This window comes from Primulina tabacum, chromosome 5 (assembly GCF_025594145.1).
Source record: "Primulina tabacum isolate GXHZ01 chromosome 5, ASM2559414v2, whole genome shotgun sequence".
Taxonomy (NCBI): Eukaryota; Viridiplantae; Streptophyta; class Magnoliopsida; order Lamiales; family Gesneriaceae; genus Primulina; species Primulina tabacum.
Window position 1 is genome coordinate 13979698 of NC_134554.1, and position 16247 is coordinate 13995944.

Sequence of the window (16247 nt, forward strand, 5' to 3'; positions counted from 1 at the left end):
CAAATTAAGTAACCCGAATCTTATTCTTATAGTAGTTAATTTAACAATATCAAATTATCAATCAAATCAAGATGATTTCAATAAAAAAAAATAATAGTAATAATTTTTTCAAATGTATGGATGAAGCTAACGGCATTTTAAGAAGAGAAGAATAATCTTCGATTGAATGGGTTTTTTTTAGTAATGATTATTTGATCGAATGATTTTTTTAGTTAAAGTTTATTTCATATGTTGTTTATAAAAATTTTAGCGGAATTAATTCTTTTCGTACTTTACTCGCGATAACATTATATTTAAAAAATTTAACATATGAATTGAATGTGATGGCTATAAATTTTACGATGTACAAAAAATCAAAGCAACGTTATTTTTTATGACATAGAAACCTGCAACCGTTATCTTTTAATACGCACGAAGTAAATCTCTAACCCGATTAATTGTAAACAAAGTTTGTCAGATAAATCTTACTGAGTAATTCATGTGTGACAAACTCATCCAAAAAAATGTTGATAAAGAAAATCAAACTCCTTTAACTTTAGTTAAACATTCACATATTTTATCGATTGGAATTCATCGTAACAACATTATTGATAACACCAAACAGGTACAAGCTTTTTATGTGCTAATTTATTCATCAATTTGCGTGATTGGTTTGTCGTTTGAAATTTCGTCTACAAGAAAATAAAGAGAGCATTAACTGCCGATATATGACACGAAATTTGGAAATTTTAATGAAAATATACAACATAACGTTATTCTATAATTATCAAAACAGAAACACGTGCAATTATTTAAACGACTTTGTAACCGTTGATCCCACGCTAAGCATCCACGCAAAACAAAATAGTGTAATTTAAGGATATGCCCGCAGAGTTTTGTTCTTCCCTCCTCTTAATACGCATTCTCGCGTTTTTTCCCCTTAATTACCGTCATTCGATCTTCGCATTTTTCACTCCCTCTTGCAACCACGACAATAAGGTGAGAACTAGATCTTGTTTTCTGCAGGTTTCTCATTTTCTTGATCTGGGAAATTCTTGATTTCACTATCTCTGTTTTAGCTTATGTGACCACAACGTTCTGCGTGGATTTCCCGCTACTGATTTATTGAATTAATCGGGTTTTCTATCTTAGATGCGTCGCCTTGTGTGCATGATCTGATGATTATTTCGGTCAATAGTTGGATGACCGGGGACTGGAATTTTTTCTGGGTTTTTTCTTGTCATTTGCTTGAGATAGTTGTTTAGCCGGATTTTCGAACCAAATGTGCTTGAGGAATTCGAATTTTCATTCCAAGATGGGTATCTCGTTTGTGAAAATGGGATGGATTTCTGGGATCTGATGATTTTATCGAGATTAATGGTTTATTTCTTTGGAATTTCAAGCTTCTCTTTATGTTAGATTTTGTGCTGTCTATGCTTTCAGTGCTGAAATAATTTCATAAGTAGAACTGAACAATTTCTCAATTTTGTGAAGTCCCTTTTAAGATTCACTTGTAATGGCCGAATCGTGGTCATTTTTCAGATATGAAGCTTCTATCGGTGAATTCATCTTGAATGGATACGATGTGTCGTGGTCAATAGACCACACCAGAGTGAAAAGACATCTATTTTATGTGTTCATATATGCAGTATCATAAGTCTTCGACTTTCAGTAGTTTAACGTTTATTGATTAGAGACGTTGCATGGTGAAGATTTCAGGCTTCGCAGTATAAGTATTTGAATGTGTTCCAACGTAGCATTCAGGCGCTCTCCTTTATCTGCTCATTGATCTTTTCTTTGAGAGTGAAGATGAGTATTTGAATGTTTATTGTTACAACTTACAATTTTCACTAAATATGAGGATTGATTGCTACTTGGATCTGAATTAATCTGAATAATCTTCTTAACATTGGTACTTCTGGTCTCTTTGCCATGTGATTTTTATCATTTGTTTGTATTGTAGGATAATCGTTTTTACGAATTACATAAACCCTAACTGCACGGCCTATATCTTGTGCTTGCAGATAATTTGTTACAATCGCTTTATAGACAATCATGGGTACTGTACTTGATGCTGCAAAAGAGGTATTTATGTTTGCTTTGCATCGAGATTTTCTTTAAATATTGTTGCGAGTCGTGTCTATAATTTTACCCCAGTCAAGAATTAGAAATTAAAGGTGCAGTTCCTTGTAATTTTTCTTTTAATTTACTGTATATAAGAAGCTTGTGAAGATTTTGTTGAGAAAGGCAATCCTGACTTCAACCATTGGGCATGATAACTTTCTATTTTTCCTGAGTGAAAGTTCGGATAAAATTTTCTATCCTCTCTCTTTGTGCACATTAGTTCTTCACACGCATATATATGCAAGTATATATACTTCTGTTAAATCATGCATTCACATATACGCAAAATTCTGACTTCAACCATGGGGCAGATAACTTACTTCTTGTTCATCTCCAGATAGAATAAAGTAAAAGTGCAAAATTCTGTGGACAGAGTCCTTATATATAAATAAAATTTGGTGCAGGAAGCAATTAGAAGTGGAACAAACAAGAGCGTAACAGTTATTTTTGTCCTCGGTGAGTGTTTTTGTTTTGATTATATACTCCTGTATTCTTACAGTTTTTATTCTCTTTAGGGTCTTTAAGATAATCAGGTGGAAAATAATCTTTTGTCCTCTTTGGTAATTTTGCAACTCAATTAAAAACGAGAGCAAGAATAATCGAAACAAATTTCATGGTGAAGATTGTTTTTCTCAAATAATCTGCATCTTCTTTTATGTAATTAATGACCCTTTTTTTTCTCTCGAGCTTCAAATTCTGATGCTTTTCTGACTTATGGGTTGTTTCTCTGTTCTAACTCGAGTAGGTGGCCCTGGCAGTGGGAAGGGAACCCAATGTGCAAATATCGTCGAAAATTTTGGATTTACCCATCTTAGTGCTGGTGATCTTCTCAGAGCTGAGATAAATTCTGGTTCTGAAAATGGGTATGTACCCATTGTAGCCCCGACATTCTAGAATCAGTAGTGAATTTCGTCAAAATAAATAATTTAGTTGAATTTTTTGAATTTCTTTTGAACAAATAAGGTTTTGAAATTGACTTTCTAATGTGTTGTAATTTTATTCTTGACCCTAGGTCCTCTTTCTTTCTTTGGTACTAGCAAGATTTTTGTATTTAAGACAACCTTGTTTTACATTGCCAAGCACTGGTTAGTTCTTATTTGCTAAAACTGGTTTACGGAATCTCTGAATTGCATGCCTAGTGAATGTGATAATAATATTGTGATCGATATAGTTGCTTTATTTTAAAGATATAGGTCTGTGTCAAAGGAACTCTATCTACAAAGTAATGCTGTGATTTTTTAACTGCTCGGTCTGGATAAACTATAACTCCTTTGTGTTGCTTTGAAATAAATTGTTGCAGTCAGATACCATTTACAATTGTTCACCTACTGTTTGTCTCATGATATGTAGCACTATGATTGATAACATGATCAAGGAGGGGAAAATTGTACCTTCAGTGGTGACGATTAAGCTTCTCCAAAGAGCAATACAGGAAAATGGAAACGACAAGTTTCTTATTGATGGCTTCCCTCGCAATGAGGAGAATCGTGCAGCATTTGAGTCTGTTGTAAGTCTTTTTTATACCTCTTCAAATCCCTCAAGGCAATCTGTGAAAGTTTCTTTTATCATAAATCATGTTTCAAATGCCTGAGTAGGCTCATATCATTGAAGGTTCTGAAAACTAACGTTAGTTATTACTAATTTTTCCCTCACTTTCATCTGATCCTCTCCGGCTTTGTATTCCAGACAGGAATTGAGCCAGAATTTGTGCTTTTCTTTGATTGCTCGGAAGAGGAGATGGAGAGGCGCCTGTTGAACAGGAACCAGGTTTGACATATCTTTCATTGATTTTGTTGGCAAATTTTTACACTTCTCTTGAATCTTCATCCAGTTGTGTGATATTGCCTGTTGTTTTGTTCTATCCTTGCTTGAAGGGTAGAGTAGATGATAACATTGAGACAATAAGGAAGAGGTTTAAGGTCTTTTTGGAATCTAGTTTACCTGTGATCGAGTATTACAATGCAAAGGGGAAAGTCAAAAAGGTAAAGTTCCCTTTCATACTACCCTCAATCATAGGTGCACAGGAAAGTTCAGAACACAATATTCTTTTCCACCCTGCTCTCTAACATATGAAAGTAGTGAGTACCAAGGAATGTAATTGCTGTGTGAAGCAGAAGGATTTATTGGTTTTTGGGAAGGGCAAAACTTGTATTTTATAAACTTACATACCTATTGCCATTTGACGAGGTTCTACTTCCCCTGCTCTCTCCACACTGAGTCTTCCAACTATTATCTCCGAAGGATGAAGATTTTGGTTGTTTTTAACTTAATGCTTCTTTTAATATAGATTGATGCTACAAAGCCAATTGAAGAAGTTTTTGAGGACGTGAAGTCGGTTTTCACCACATTAGGCGACAAGGTAAAGCAGCATGATGCTTTAAAGAACTGCCTTCAATTTAATTCATGGAGAAGGAAATTTGTAAATTGGTTACCAAAATGCTGTTGGATGAGATGTATGATAAAATGGCACATTTATCTTTAATGAAGCTAAGAGAAATGCTCTTAAGGTTTGATATTTGTATGTAATTGGAATGAATTGATCATCAATTATTTATGTACTAAATTGTATTATGTCATCTTCCTACAAACCTTGCAATCACAGTGTAAGACTGTGTAGGTAAGAGATTACCACAGAAAACACGGCCCATGCAGGTGGCAAATGCTTTGTATTAAGACGAGAACAAATGGAAAATGAAATGGTAAAAATGCCAACACTTTAATATGAAAGCAGATTTCGTTATCTCTTGACGAAGATTATCCAGGATGTTCCTGAGAATTTAACTATGTCTGCATCAGGTAGTTAGGCTACTCCGTATTTTGTCACTCAGTGTGTCGAACAGAATGTTTAGCTGTGATATGACATGCATCATTTGTGAGACGAACACTTTATGCTGTTAATAGATTTCTTTCCTAAATTGTGACAGGTTGCTGCATAGAGTTGCAACTTCAGCCATGATATTTGCTGCAGATTCAGTCCGGGTATATCACCAAGAATTGCTTTGATATTATTTCGTTTTATTTCCTGATTTCTTTTCTTCACGTCCATAGAAGAATATTTAGTAGTTTGAAATTTTTCTTTGATATTCACTCGGTGGGCTGTATGTTTTGTGCAATGGAAGGAGTTATTTTAACTAACTGGAGTTAGCTTGTGTTGCAATATGTTTAAGTAATTACATCATTGTAAATTCTCACCTGCTTGGCTATTATGCCATCCTCGATTGCCCACGAGCTATGGATTTTCTTCTGCAGGTAGTCGGATTTTCGCAGTACTCTCCGGAAGTTGATGTTGTTCTCCGTTAGTTTGTTTACACAGGATTACTTTTCGATTTGTTTTGTTATGAAAATAATATTGATGATGATGTGAACCAAATAATTATAGCTGTGATGATTTTTTACTGGTATTTGTCACTGTATCTGACATTCTAAATGACTTATTTGTTCTTACAGAAATCTATCACATAATTTAATTAGGACCTGAGATGCTTGTTAATGTTGAGATGCGTATTATTGCATGGACTTTGACGTTATTCCATCGTGAATTTCACCCCATGTTCGAAAAAAATACAAACCATCACATGATTTTAATCATGTGATGTGTGGGAAATCAAAAGAATCATCACATTCATGAAATCACGTCAGATACGTTTGCATCTAAAATAGAGGACGACACACACAAAACCAACACACCCACATAAATTGTTGCATTAACACAAGCAAGGATAAATAGCAGATGTTTCGACGACACACACTCAAAACCAACATACCCGCATAAATTGTTGCATTAAACACAAGCAAGGATAAATAGCAGATGTTTCGACTTCATTCTCCTGGCTTCGATTAATAAGAAAGAGGACGAAACCCGTGCTCGAGACTGGCTTGCCAGATCTTCTCGGTATCGAACATCGTGTTTCCATATTCATTCACGTTCCATTCTTTCATGGCATGGAGGATTCCGGCTATTCGCCAAGCACTCATCACTCTTCTTGGCAACCAGTTCTGACATTTAAACAAACGATCAAAAGATTTCAAGTGAAAATTTATAGATATTTTTTCCTGGAAAATAACATTAGACACATAGGACCGCACAAGTGAGACTATACGTATACAATGAAGTTCATTAATCACTTTTTATTCATTTCTCTATGAAACGGATTAACCAAATTAAATCGCGAGAGAAACCTCATACGTAGTTTTATAAACCATTTTGAACGATCCTTCGACAAATGACAGGAGTATTACGACTTTGTATGATCGAATATGGTAAACTATAAGTTTTACATGTCAAGAAACAAGATGAAACTGGGAGACTTTTCATCTCTAACCTCACAAGAGTCGACGTTTTCAAGATTCTTGGGAGCCAACATTGCTGGTGTATAGGTGTAGAAGCAGTCCCTGCGCAGCTTCTTAGGAGGAAACTGGGAAAAGGGAATGAAAGTTGTTCCTTTCGGGGCCTTAAGCTGCTCCTCTTCATTTAGTCCATCTCCGACAAGCCATATCTGCTCAAATAATCACCAATTCTTCACTCATTTAGATCTCTATGATACAGGAGGCAAAAATAAAATGAGAGAGAAGTAAATTTAACCTTCGGAACATTGGTTTTGGTGAGAACTAAATTTTTTGCAGCCTCATTGCTAAGCCTTGCTTTTAGACTTTGATAATCATCTTCACGTAGTGTAAATACCTATTATGTTCGTAACAGATCAGAGATTTTTTTAATACCAAATGAAATGGGAACATCATAGTTCTATCATTTTTTCATGTCTGTAACAAAAAATTATAAATATATTTTTATCTTCATCCAATAGAATAATGCCATAATCAATGCTGAATCATACAGCTTTTTCAAGGATATTTTTTCCATATATTTCATAGGATAAAAGAGCATTTCAATCTGATTACGTCATAGCTTTTCCTACCCCAAAGGCTTTAAAATCCCTATATATTTGTTAACATACCTGGATACCATGTTGGCACAAATCAAGAGCAATAACATAAGCAACCTTCGATAAGTCTCCCCTCAGGACCACCTGAGTTGTACCTTTTGGGATGCTGTTCAACATCACAGCGACAGCTAAACTACTCCCATCTACGAGCTTCACCTTCAAACCAGGGTGCTTTCTCACGAAAAGCTCACCACTTCCATTAAGCCCTTCTTCCTGCGTACGTACATGAAAGTTTGAAAGATAGAAATATGTTACAAGGTCTTGTTTTGTTTTTTTTTTTTCTTTTGGAGAATGTAAATGTTGTAGATTTGATTCTTGCCTGATTCAATAGGCCCAGGCTCAACACCTTGACGCCCTTCTCCTCAGCTTCAGTTATTGCATCCTGAATCATCTTATTGATCGACTCCCTTTGCCATTTCATGTAATACTACAAGCAGTCACGTAACCAACAATATATTAATCTCATTCAGGAGGTTGAACGAAAGATTAAAAATTTGGTGGGACAAAACCCCAGAAAAATGTTATTAGTAAACCTTTTGTGCGTGCGTTCTACTATCCCATAGGCCATATATATCGGTTAATGGAAAACTGATCAAGTTTTGAAGTATTCATACATAAGCTCGTACAATGTTAAATTAGTTGTAGGGAGGGACTAATATGAATGAGCGACTCATCGAGTCCACCGAGAAAGTCTTTATGTAGCTAGCCTCCATACCTTGTGGGCTCAACATAATATTATAAAGCAGAGTCTATCGTTAGCCACGGACATTCTAAATATATGTCTACCAGGGAAGAATGAACGCATATCTCCGGACTCCGGTGCAGAAGCTTGAAACAATTGTAAGATTGTGTAATGTACGTCTCTAGCGATTTCGACAATTCATTGCGCAAAGTTAATATGCATGTCCAAACGCATGTGAAGTAGTTATACATACTAAGAATTATATTGTTAAGAGTCTAGCTAGCCAGTAGATCCCATAGCGTAGCCCCTGCAGCTACGGCATGAAAATGGCCATTCTCTTTGCATTTTGATTAAAATGGTGTAGAAGAACTAAAAATATGCAACATATATAGAGATATGGAAGCAACATTTACTTGAACAGTATATTTCGGAATCGCCCATGTCTGCAATTTTAGGTCATTGAAGATGTTCCTCTCAACAATAAACGAACGTCCATAAATCCTCGCGATCATCATAGACCAAAGCGTGACGGGCCACATCAACCTTAAGTACCACTTCGACTTTTGAGGTTCCGAGGCCAAATATGCGAAACCGAGGCGAAGATAATATATGGACTCGGGTGTAGTTAGATGCGTTAAGTACACCACATCGGGGGTATCTTCCTTTCGTTGAAGTGAAGTTTCATACAACGTGTCTGAAGATTTGTCCATCGTACCATAGATATAGTCGTATAATGGCATGAAAAGGCAGTAATTGGTTCGGAACTGTGTGTGATGAAGGGAATGATACCTGTGTCAAGAAACAAGTAAGTTCGTTTTAGTCCTATTACTATAATACACAAAGGTCATGTACATATTGAGCTTATTCTGGATATTAAAACATTAAACTTCATCTCACTTTTGGTACAGTAAACTTGATAGCCAAAAAAACCCTTCAGTCCATGTAATAAAAAAAAGAGCGAGCGTTTTATATATTTCCAAAGACGGGTAGTTGCAGTGGCGGAGCCAGAAATATGGCTTTGTCTAGGCTGAAATTTTAAACTCTAAATTTTTTTAATATTTTAAATTGATATACCCGGACTAATATCATATTATTATAAAATTATACAAAATTTACATATACATTTTTTTAAAAAAATTGGGCCAGCCCGAGTAAACAACCAGGTGGCTCCGACTCTGGGTAGGTGTCTCAAGGGGCTAAGGGTCGTAGCTAAGGTTATTAGGCATTAGCTAGGGAGGTTGAAGATGACCTCTTAATAAAAAAATTACTATTATATATATAAAGTTGATTTTAAAAAATAATGAAGGAAAATAATTACATAAAAACACTCATAACAACAATTTTCATACAAACAAATTCAAATGTACGTAAAAAAAATTTATGGTTCTTGTTCTTTAATCCTTATCTAAAAGTATATATATATATTCATATTTAAATACAGACTTGTAAGTTAATTCACTTGATGTATTTTTGGATAGTTTAAAAAAAGAAGCAATCTTCTTCATATTATTTATAAGTTCATAATTTAATTTAGCTGCATTTATATAAATCAATAACTTCAATTTCTCGAGACTTCAGTAGTTCAGTTGTAAAATGGCAAAATAAAGATCCTGAGTTAATTTGATGCGACGCACATTTAATGGGAATTGATTTTCTTCAACCAATCCATCATACTCTGTATTGAACAAATATATCGCGAGATTATATTATCTGCCCAACAACGTTGTGACTAAAAAACATTGGTCCGGACGTACGCGCGCAGCACATGATGCAAATAGTTCATTAACTGAAAACAGAATGAATAAACTTGTGAAAGAATTGAATTTTTGCGAAAAAATTTAAAATAAAATCTTCTTTTTTAAGGAAAATAAATATTCTAAAACTCGTATGCCTGATACATGAATCTTACATTATGATATCAGTCACTCGTCTTAATTAAAATCATTAGATCAAATTAAAATTGACATATATTATTATATATATAATAGTCTGTGCACGTGTCGCATGCTTGTATAATTGTTTTTAAAAAAATAAAAAATGGAGCTTTATTAATTTTGATTGTAGTCACTGATTTTTATATTGAAACACTTAATATAGCATAAAGATATTCAAAATCAAATATTAAAAAAGTTCATGATAACATATGAGCTAGGTGGAAGAATTAAAAGAAAATACTTACGAAGGTGTGTAGATGAAATACTTGAGGATAGGAAACGTAGAGAAGAGGGACTTTGGAATGAGCTCGAAGTTGCAGTGTCCCATGTTGTTCATGAAATCAATGTAAGTAATATAACCAGCAAACGATAGGATGGAAGCAGTCCCAGTGAGCACAGTCACAAGAACCGGTATCGCAAATAGTGCAAAGTATGCCACATGCTCCGCGAATGGGTGAATCACAGCTGCCATCAAATATATATTAGTATTCAGTAAAAGTTTTTAACCACATGCAAACTGATTAAAACGAGTTCTGACATAAAATTCTTACATGTGATGGGCTCGGTGGCGATGGAGGAGTGGTGGTGGGAATGATAGCGAGTGTAGAGGAAGTGGTGGTGCAGCGCCCTGTGCAGCCAATAGTAAATGAACTCCACCGGGCCCGTGTGCAGCAAAATAGTGATGATCACACCATTTGTTCTCCACCACGGCAAATGTTGACCTTGTTCCACGTACATGGACCCGACATATACCAAAAGCCCATTGAATATGATTTGGTCATCCCTAAAAACACGGTTATCAAACCTCTTAATCGATCATTACATCCAGCTATCAAAATATTTTTTTTTAAAAAAAGGATAGATTCTTTGGTTTTCATCATTGGCCTCCCAAAAAATTGAGAGCCATATTGGAAATCTAAGGAGAGTATATTATTTATATATAAAAAATTAATTGACACCACCCATGTGGTGCAGCGGCATAATCTCCTTCATGATGTGGGAGAGTCGAGTCTGTTAGAGTAGATGTCCTGCAAGCCAACGTTTGGCTAGGAAATTTATTGACTCAAGTGTAATAAACAATCTTTATTTTAATATAATTTAACTTTTTATGGTCTTATTATACTTTATCTGTATACACATGCAAACAACATAGATAAAGTCCTTGATTATGCTTTAATACAAATGAATCATAATTCGATGTTGAAACTCATTTGTAAACACTGCATATTCTAAATTCGTTCCTAGTCGATTCAGACGCCTAAAACAGGGGTAAAGGTCGCTTGAGCTCGAGACTAGCATCTGTGATGTTGTGTACTGCGTTTCTTGGTAAGGGCATGGAGATGTCCAAACATGCAGATGGGTAGTCATATGATGATTATACCGAACAACCCTCCTTCGGACTTTCCAAGTGGTTATCATTCATCGAGAGGATAAGTCAGTGGTTATGATTGTACACCATTAGTCCTTGTGACCCGGGACAACACTGAGGCTCTATATGCTAGGGCTGTGCTTTGACTCGTTTACCGGCTCTAGGAGAGTCATCAGGTGGCGAGGTTGGGTACAGTTGCGACACATATAGGAGCCAGTGCATTGTAGTCGGAGATTCACCGCTCACCTACGGGTGTGGATATCCTATCTGATCTGATGTAATAATAGTGCATGGAATCTCTGGTCAGAGTATGAGATGTACGTTAGAGAAGGAGTTCTCAAATAGTACACGCGATGCCACTATTATAGTTATCACATAGTTATCGAATTATTATGCAACCCTCGATGAACCAATGGTTGCAGATTCGATCGGGATATATGAGATGAAGGGACCGTACTGTACGTTAATCATAATCGACTGGTTCTTGCAGGCACTATCAGTGATACCTAGGGGATCATGGGGCGATGCTACTAGACGCTCTTACAATGATCCGATGGGTGCAATCAGAAATGAGTTCTGGCATTCTTGATCAAGGCGTTGATGAAAAGAATTGGGCTAACTAGGGTAAGCCTGAATAAAGGATTATGTCCTGAATCACAAAGAGTTGTGAACCCACGGCTAGCTGTATCCCTGAATTATTGAGGGTCACACAAGCACTGAATCGTTTGTTCTCGTTGAGAGAATAAATTCAAGAAGTTGAATTTATATTATATAGTAAATTCAAGAAGTTGAATTTATGATAATTAAATTTTGAGATAATAAATTCAAGGAGTTGAATTTATTAAATTTGAGAATTTAATTTATTAAACTCAAATGTTGGGTTTATTAGATATTAAATTTTGGAGGTGATATAAATTCAAGAAGTTGAATTTATAATTTAAATAATAAATTCAAGTGTTGAATTTATAATAATTTAATTTATTAAACTCAAAAAGTTGAGCTTATTAATTAATAAATTAAATATGATGGTAATATGTTAATGAACTTGTAAGAGTACAAGTCCAACATATTAAATAATTAAAGTTATTAATGGACCTTGATTAATTGATTAAATTAGTTGGACTAATCCAATTAATTAATCAAGCCCATTAATGTTAATTAAAAAGCTCAATTATTATACTATGATAATTAGGTCAAGGGTTAATTATAAAAGTGGGTTGAGAAGTCATAACCCTAGCCTCTCAATCACCATATTTTCGAAAAACCACTCCTCCAAAGAAAGAAAAATCGGCCACCTCTCTTGAGAAAGAATTTTGAGCCGTCTCTTTAATATTTTTCTCCTACGTAAAATCTCTTCCATATTTTCTAGTGCAATTTGGAAGAGGATCAAGCGATCTAGTCGTGGACTTGATAGGAGGATCAAACAAGGAGTTCATCGAAGAAAGTTCGTAGGGATTCATCAAGAGCTTAATCCATTTATACCGGATTAGTTTGAGCTACGTGATTGTTTCACAAAGGTATAATTTTCTAACATCCTATGAATGTCTGATTCAATAAACCATACGAGTGCTCAAAACAAATATATTTTGATTGTCAAAATAAATAAAATTTTTAAAACTTCCGCTTGCGTTTGGGCATGTAGAAAAACCAGATCCAACAGTGGTATCAGAGCCAATGTTTTTCTAAATCGTATGGTTTGATATTGAATAATTTATTTCTAACCACACAAGAAAATTGTTCAGAAAATCGATGCCACTATTATAGTTATCACATAGTTATCGAGTTATTATGCAACCCTCGATGAACCAATGATTGCAGATTCGATCGGGATATATGAGATGAAGGGACCGTACTGTACGTTAATCATAATCGACTGTTTCTTGCAGGCACTATCAGTGATACCTAGGGGATCATTGGGCGATACTACTAGACGCTCTTACCATGATCCGATGGGTGCAATCAGAAATGAGTTCTGGCATTCTTGATCAAGGCGTTGATGAAAAGAATGGGGCTAACTAGGGTAAGCCCGAATAAAGGATTATGTCCTGAATCACAAAGAGTTGTGAACCCACGGCTAAGCTGTATCCCTGAATCATTGAGGGTCACACAAGCACTGGATCGTTTGTTCTCGTTGAGAGAATAAATTCAAGAAGTTGAATTTATATTATATAGTAAATTCAAGAAGTTGAATTTATGATAATTAAATTTTGAGATAATAAATTCAAGGAGTTGAATTTATTAAATTTGAGAATTTAATTTATTAAACTCAAATGTTGGGTTTATTAGATATTAAATTTTGGAGGTGATATAAATTCAAGAAGTTGAATTTATAATTTAAATAATAAATTCAAATGTTGAATTTATAATAATTTAATTTATTAAACTCAAAAGTTGAGCTTATTAATTAATAAATTAAATATGATGGGTAATATGTTAACGAACTTGTAAGAGTACAAGTCCAACATATTAAATAATTAAAGTTATTAATGGACCTTGATTAATTGATTAAATTAGTTGGACTAATCCAATTAATTAATCAAGCCCATTAATGTTAATTAAAGGACCCAATTACGTAAAAAACTCAGATCCAACAGAGCCTCCAGGGCTTAAACCTGGACAAGAACACAACTCCTCCCAACCGCGTTGAATGAAAAAATAATTATATTTAACGAGAATTATTATACGTGATAAGAGTTGCCATAATTTTGGTCCACCATTGGTCCAATCAACAGCAAATCCAACACTACCTCCGACGGAAAGGTAGTTCAGAGTGTTGCAGAAAATTAGAGAGATTAATTACCAGTTTCTTTCTCTGTCAACTTGCTCAAATTCAATGGTCTTATCGACAATTCTGTTATTTCCTTTGGCAGTTCTGTAGCGAGAGAGTGTGATCCAAATTTGGTTGTGAAGCATTCTAAACAACAAGTATGGGAATATCAGAAAATGGGACAAATCCCTCTCGTTTTTGTCCTTCACCATGAACGAGTATGTTTCGTGTACTGCCCATGGAGCCACTACCAAGTACTGAAGCACCAAAAAAAAATCAAATATAATTAAAATCCTAGATCAAAAATTATATATTATACTAAAAAAGAAAAGAAAAAACAAGGGTTTACCTTGAAGTCTCCAAGCCAAGTCCATGGCCATTCTGTAAGGAGGCCTGGTTTGGTAGCCATATTTTAATTTTCGTCGCTGTGCTGCTATTTCTTCGATCTAAGTCTCTTTATTTATAACTCAACACAAACAAATACAATTGTAAAAGCCATACTTTAGAGTGTCGTGCCGCATCGAATTGTGACAAGCGGTATATATCATATTTATTATTGTGAGATCGAAACTTCTTTTATCGGGTTTTAATTAATTGTCAAATTAATTTGAATTTGTAATTGATACTTAAATTTTATTTTGGGTTCTGTCCAAAGAGTATGTCTTCAAATTTTCGCGATTGAGTGGATTGGGTCGATGTTCTGGGTAGGATTAGGACAGACCGAAAAGTTTTCAGACGTGAAACCTCCGATACTTAAGTATGTCCGGAGAGCATTAAAAGTGATATATAGTAGTGCTAAGTTAGTAAGAGAGTGTGAGTGAATAAAATTATATGTCAATACCTGGTATTTATAGAGACAAGATGGGTTAATTACCGTATGGAAGTTCGATCTCTAACGCAATTAAGGAAATGAAGACATATTTGTTGATAAGATGACTTCACCCCCCGCCCTCTTCGGCCTCGGGCCTCATATGCCCACAGCTTCCGCTTGGTTCGTCCCCGAACCACACCGTACTAAGAGAGGTCGGCTCTGATACCAACTGTAACGCCCCAGGTTCGACGACTGTCCTCACTATACCAAGACGAGTCTTTTCAGCGTGCTTATGTCCTCACTCACACGCACCCTAGGAAACTTCCCAGGAGGTCACTCATCCCAAAATTACCCCAAGTCAAGGAGAAACTCTGATAAATACGGAGTTTTTTATAAAGGAAAAAGTTTTTGAGTTTGTTTTTTTATAAAAGAAAAAATTATCGATGAGCCGGTGATAGTTTGAAATTATTTAAAAGCTCCTCCATATGAAAGGAAGAGCAACAAAAGGTTATCAGCAAAAAGATTTTAAAAATTGTCGTATTTTGTTATTTTATATTATTTTTTAAACGTTGTGTGTGTGTATATATATATATATATATATATATATAATTAGACAATGTAACCATTTGTTGAGTTAAGCATGTATAGGTTAGAGTAGTACTGATACCTAAGAAATCATCATGCGTCAAGATGCTAAGATGTGTGATCTTTTGAGAAGTTCTCGTTCGTCAAACTATTGACGTAGTGCCACTTGATCTGGTTGGTTAGGTGTGCCATAAAACTATGACGCCAGATATTAATGGGTAATATTTTCTCTGCTAGGGACATGACTGGTAATAGGAGACGGTCTCACAAATTTTTATCTGTGAGACGGGTCAACTTTAGCGATATTAAAAAAAAAGTAATATTTTTTTATGACAAAAACTTATGTGAGACGGTCTTATGGGTCGTATTTTGTGAGACGAGTCTCTTATTTGGGTCATCCACGAAAAGTATTACTTTTTATGCTAAGGTACCGTTTGGTTCATGGTATGAGATATATAGTATGGAGATAAGTAATATTTTATAATAATAAAATAAATAGAAAATGATAGTTAATATATTGTTTGATTTAATTGATTTGATTGATTAAATTTGAGATAATATGATATTATCATTTTGTCATTATTGAAAATATTAATAGAATATTAATAATATTATTTATTAAGAGTAATAGCGTAATTTTATATTATTGATTTGATTGATGTGAGATAAATTATTACGAATTTGATTGATATGAAAGAAATAATTAATAATTTGATTGATCGAGATAAATAATACTTGTACAAAACAAGTTATATGATATGACTATTTATATTAGTACTTACAAGTACTTGAACCAAACAGTACCTAAGAGTAGTATTTTTTATTGTGAATATTGGTAAGATTGACACGTCTCACATATAAAGATTCGTGAGACCGTCTCACAAGAGACCTACTCTTTTTTATGGTTGACCGAAATAAGATATCAGTCTCACAAAATACGACCCGTGAGACCGTCTCACACAAGTTTTTGCCAAACATTTAATATCAAAATAAGATTTCTTTAAGATTACCTTTTTTGTACATGACAAAAAATTATGATACATTTTTAAATAT

The 16247-nt window shown here is 34.6% G+C and overlaps 2 protein-coding genes across 3 annotated transcripts; one reads left to right on the plus strand and one right to left on the minus strand.

Moving 5' to 3' along the window:
- The first annotated feature begins 795 nt into the window (after positions 1 to 795).
- Positions 796 to 5533, plus strand: LOC142546858 (UMP-CMP kinase 3-like). 2 transcript variants are annotated; one of them, XM_075654819.1, is made up of 10 exons: positions 796 to 978; positions 2004 to 2064; positions 2508 to 2559; positions 2849 to 2966; positions 3454 to 3610; positions 3790 to 3870; positions 3978 to 4085; positions 4391 to 4462; positions 5028 to 5082; positions 5353 to 5533. In XM_075654819.1, the coding sequence occupies exons 2-9, from the start codon at positions 2035 to 2037 to the stop codon at positions 5037 to 5039; spliced, it is 630 nt and encodes a 209-aa protein (XP_075510934.1). In that variant the 5' UTR covers positions 796 to 978; positions 2004 to 2034; the 3' UTR covers positions 5040 to 5082; positions 5353 to 5533. The 2 variants fall into 2 exon arrangements, with proteins under 2 accessions (XP_075510934.1, XP_075510933.1); XM_075654818.1 differs by lacking the exon at positions 5353 to 5533 and having other exon boundaries at positions 5028 to 5260.
- Positions 5534 to 5778: 245 nt separating this feature from the next.
- On the minus strand, positions 5779 to 14348 carry LOC142546857 (very-long-chain aldehyde decarbonylase CER1-like). Its single transcript, XM_075654817.1, has 10 exons — positions 14148 to 14348; positions 13832 to 14055; positions 10214 to 10446; positions 9908 to 10127; positions 8142 to 8517; positions 7366 to 7473; positions 7059 to 7259; positions 6686 to 6784; positions 6426 to 6599; positions 5779 to 6099 (listed from the first exon to the last, which is right to left on the minus strand). The coding sequence occupies exons 1-10, from the start codon at positions 14205 to 14207 to the stop codon at positions 5941 to 5943; spliced, it is 1854 nt and encodes a 617-aa protein (XP_075510932.1). The 5' UTR covers positions 14208 to 14348; the 3' UTR covers positions 5779 to 5940.
- Between the last annotated feature and the right edge of the window lie 1899 nt (positions 14349 to 16247).

Excerpts from the sequence above, each read along its gene's own strand:
- LOC142546858 (XM_075654819.1), top strand. The coding sequence starts at position 2,035 with ATGGGTACTGTACTTGATGCTGCAAAAGAG. Across the intron at positions 2,560-2,848 it reads AACAGTTATTTTTGTCCTCG|GTGGCCCTGGCAGTGGGAAG; the intron begins GTGAGTGTTTTT and ends TAACTCGAGTAG. Across the intron at positions 3,611-3,789 it reads GTGCAGCATTTGAGTCTGTT|ACAGGAATTGAGCCAGAATT; the intron begins GTAAGTCTTTTT and ends TTTGTATTCCAG.
- LOC142546857 (XM_075654817.1), bottom strand. The coding sequence starts at position 14,207 with ATGGCTACCAAACCAGGCCTCCTTACAGAATGGCCATGGACTTGGCTT. Across the intron at positions 10,128-10,213 it reads CGCCACCGAGCCCATCACAT|CTGTGATTCACCCATTCGCG; the intron begins GTAAGAATTTTA and ends ATTTGATGGCAG. Across the intron at positions 6,600-6,685 it reads CCAAAACCAATGTTCCGAAG|ATATGGCTTGTCGGAGATGG; the intron begins GTTAAATTTACT and ends TTATTTGAGCAG.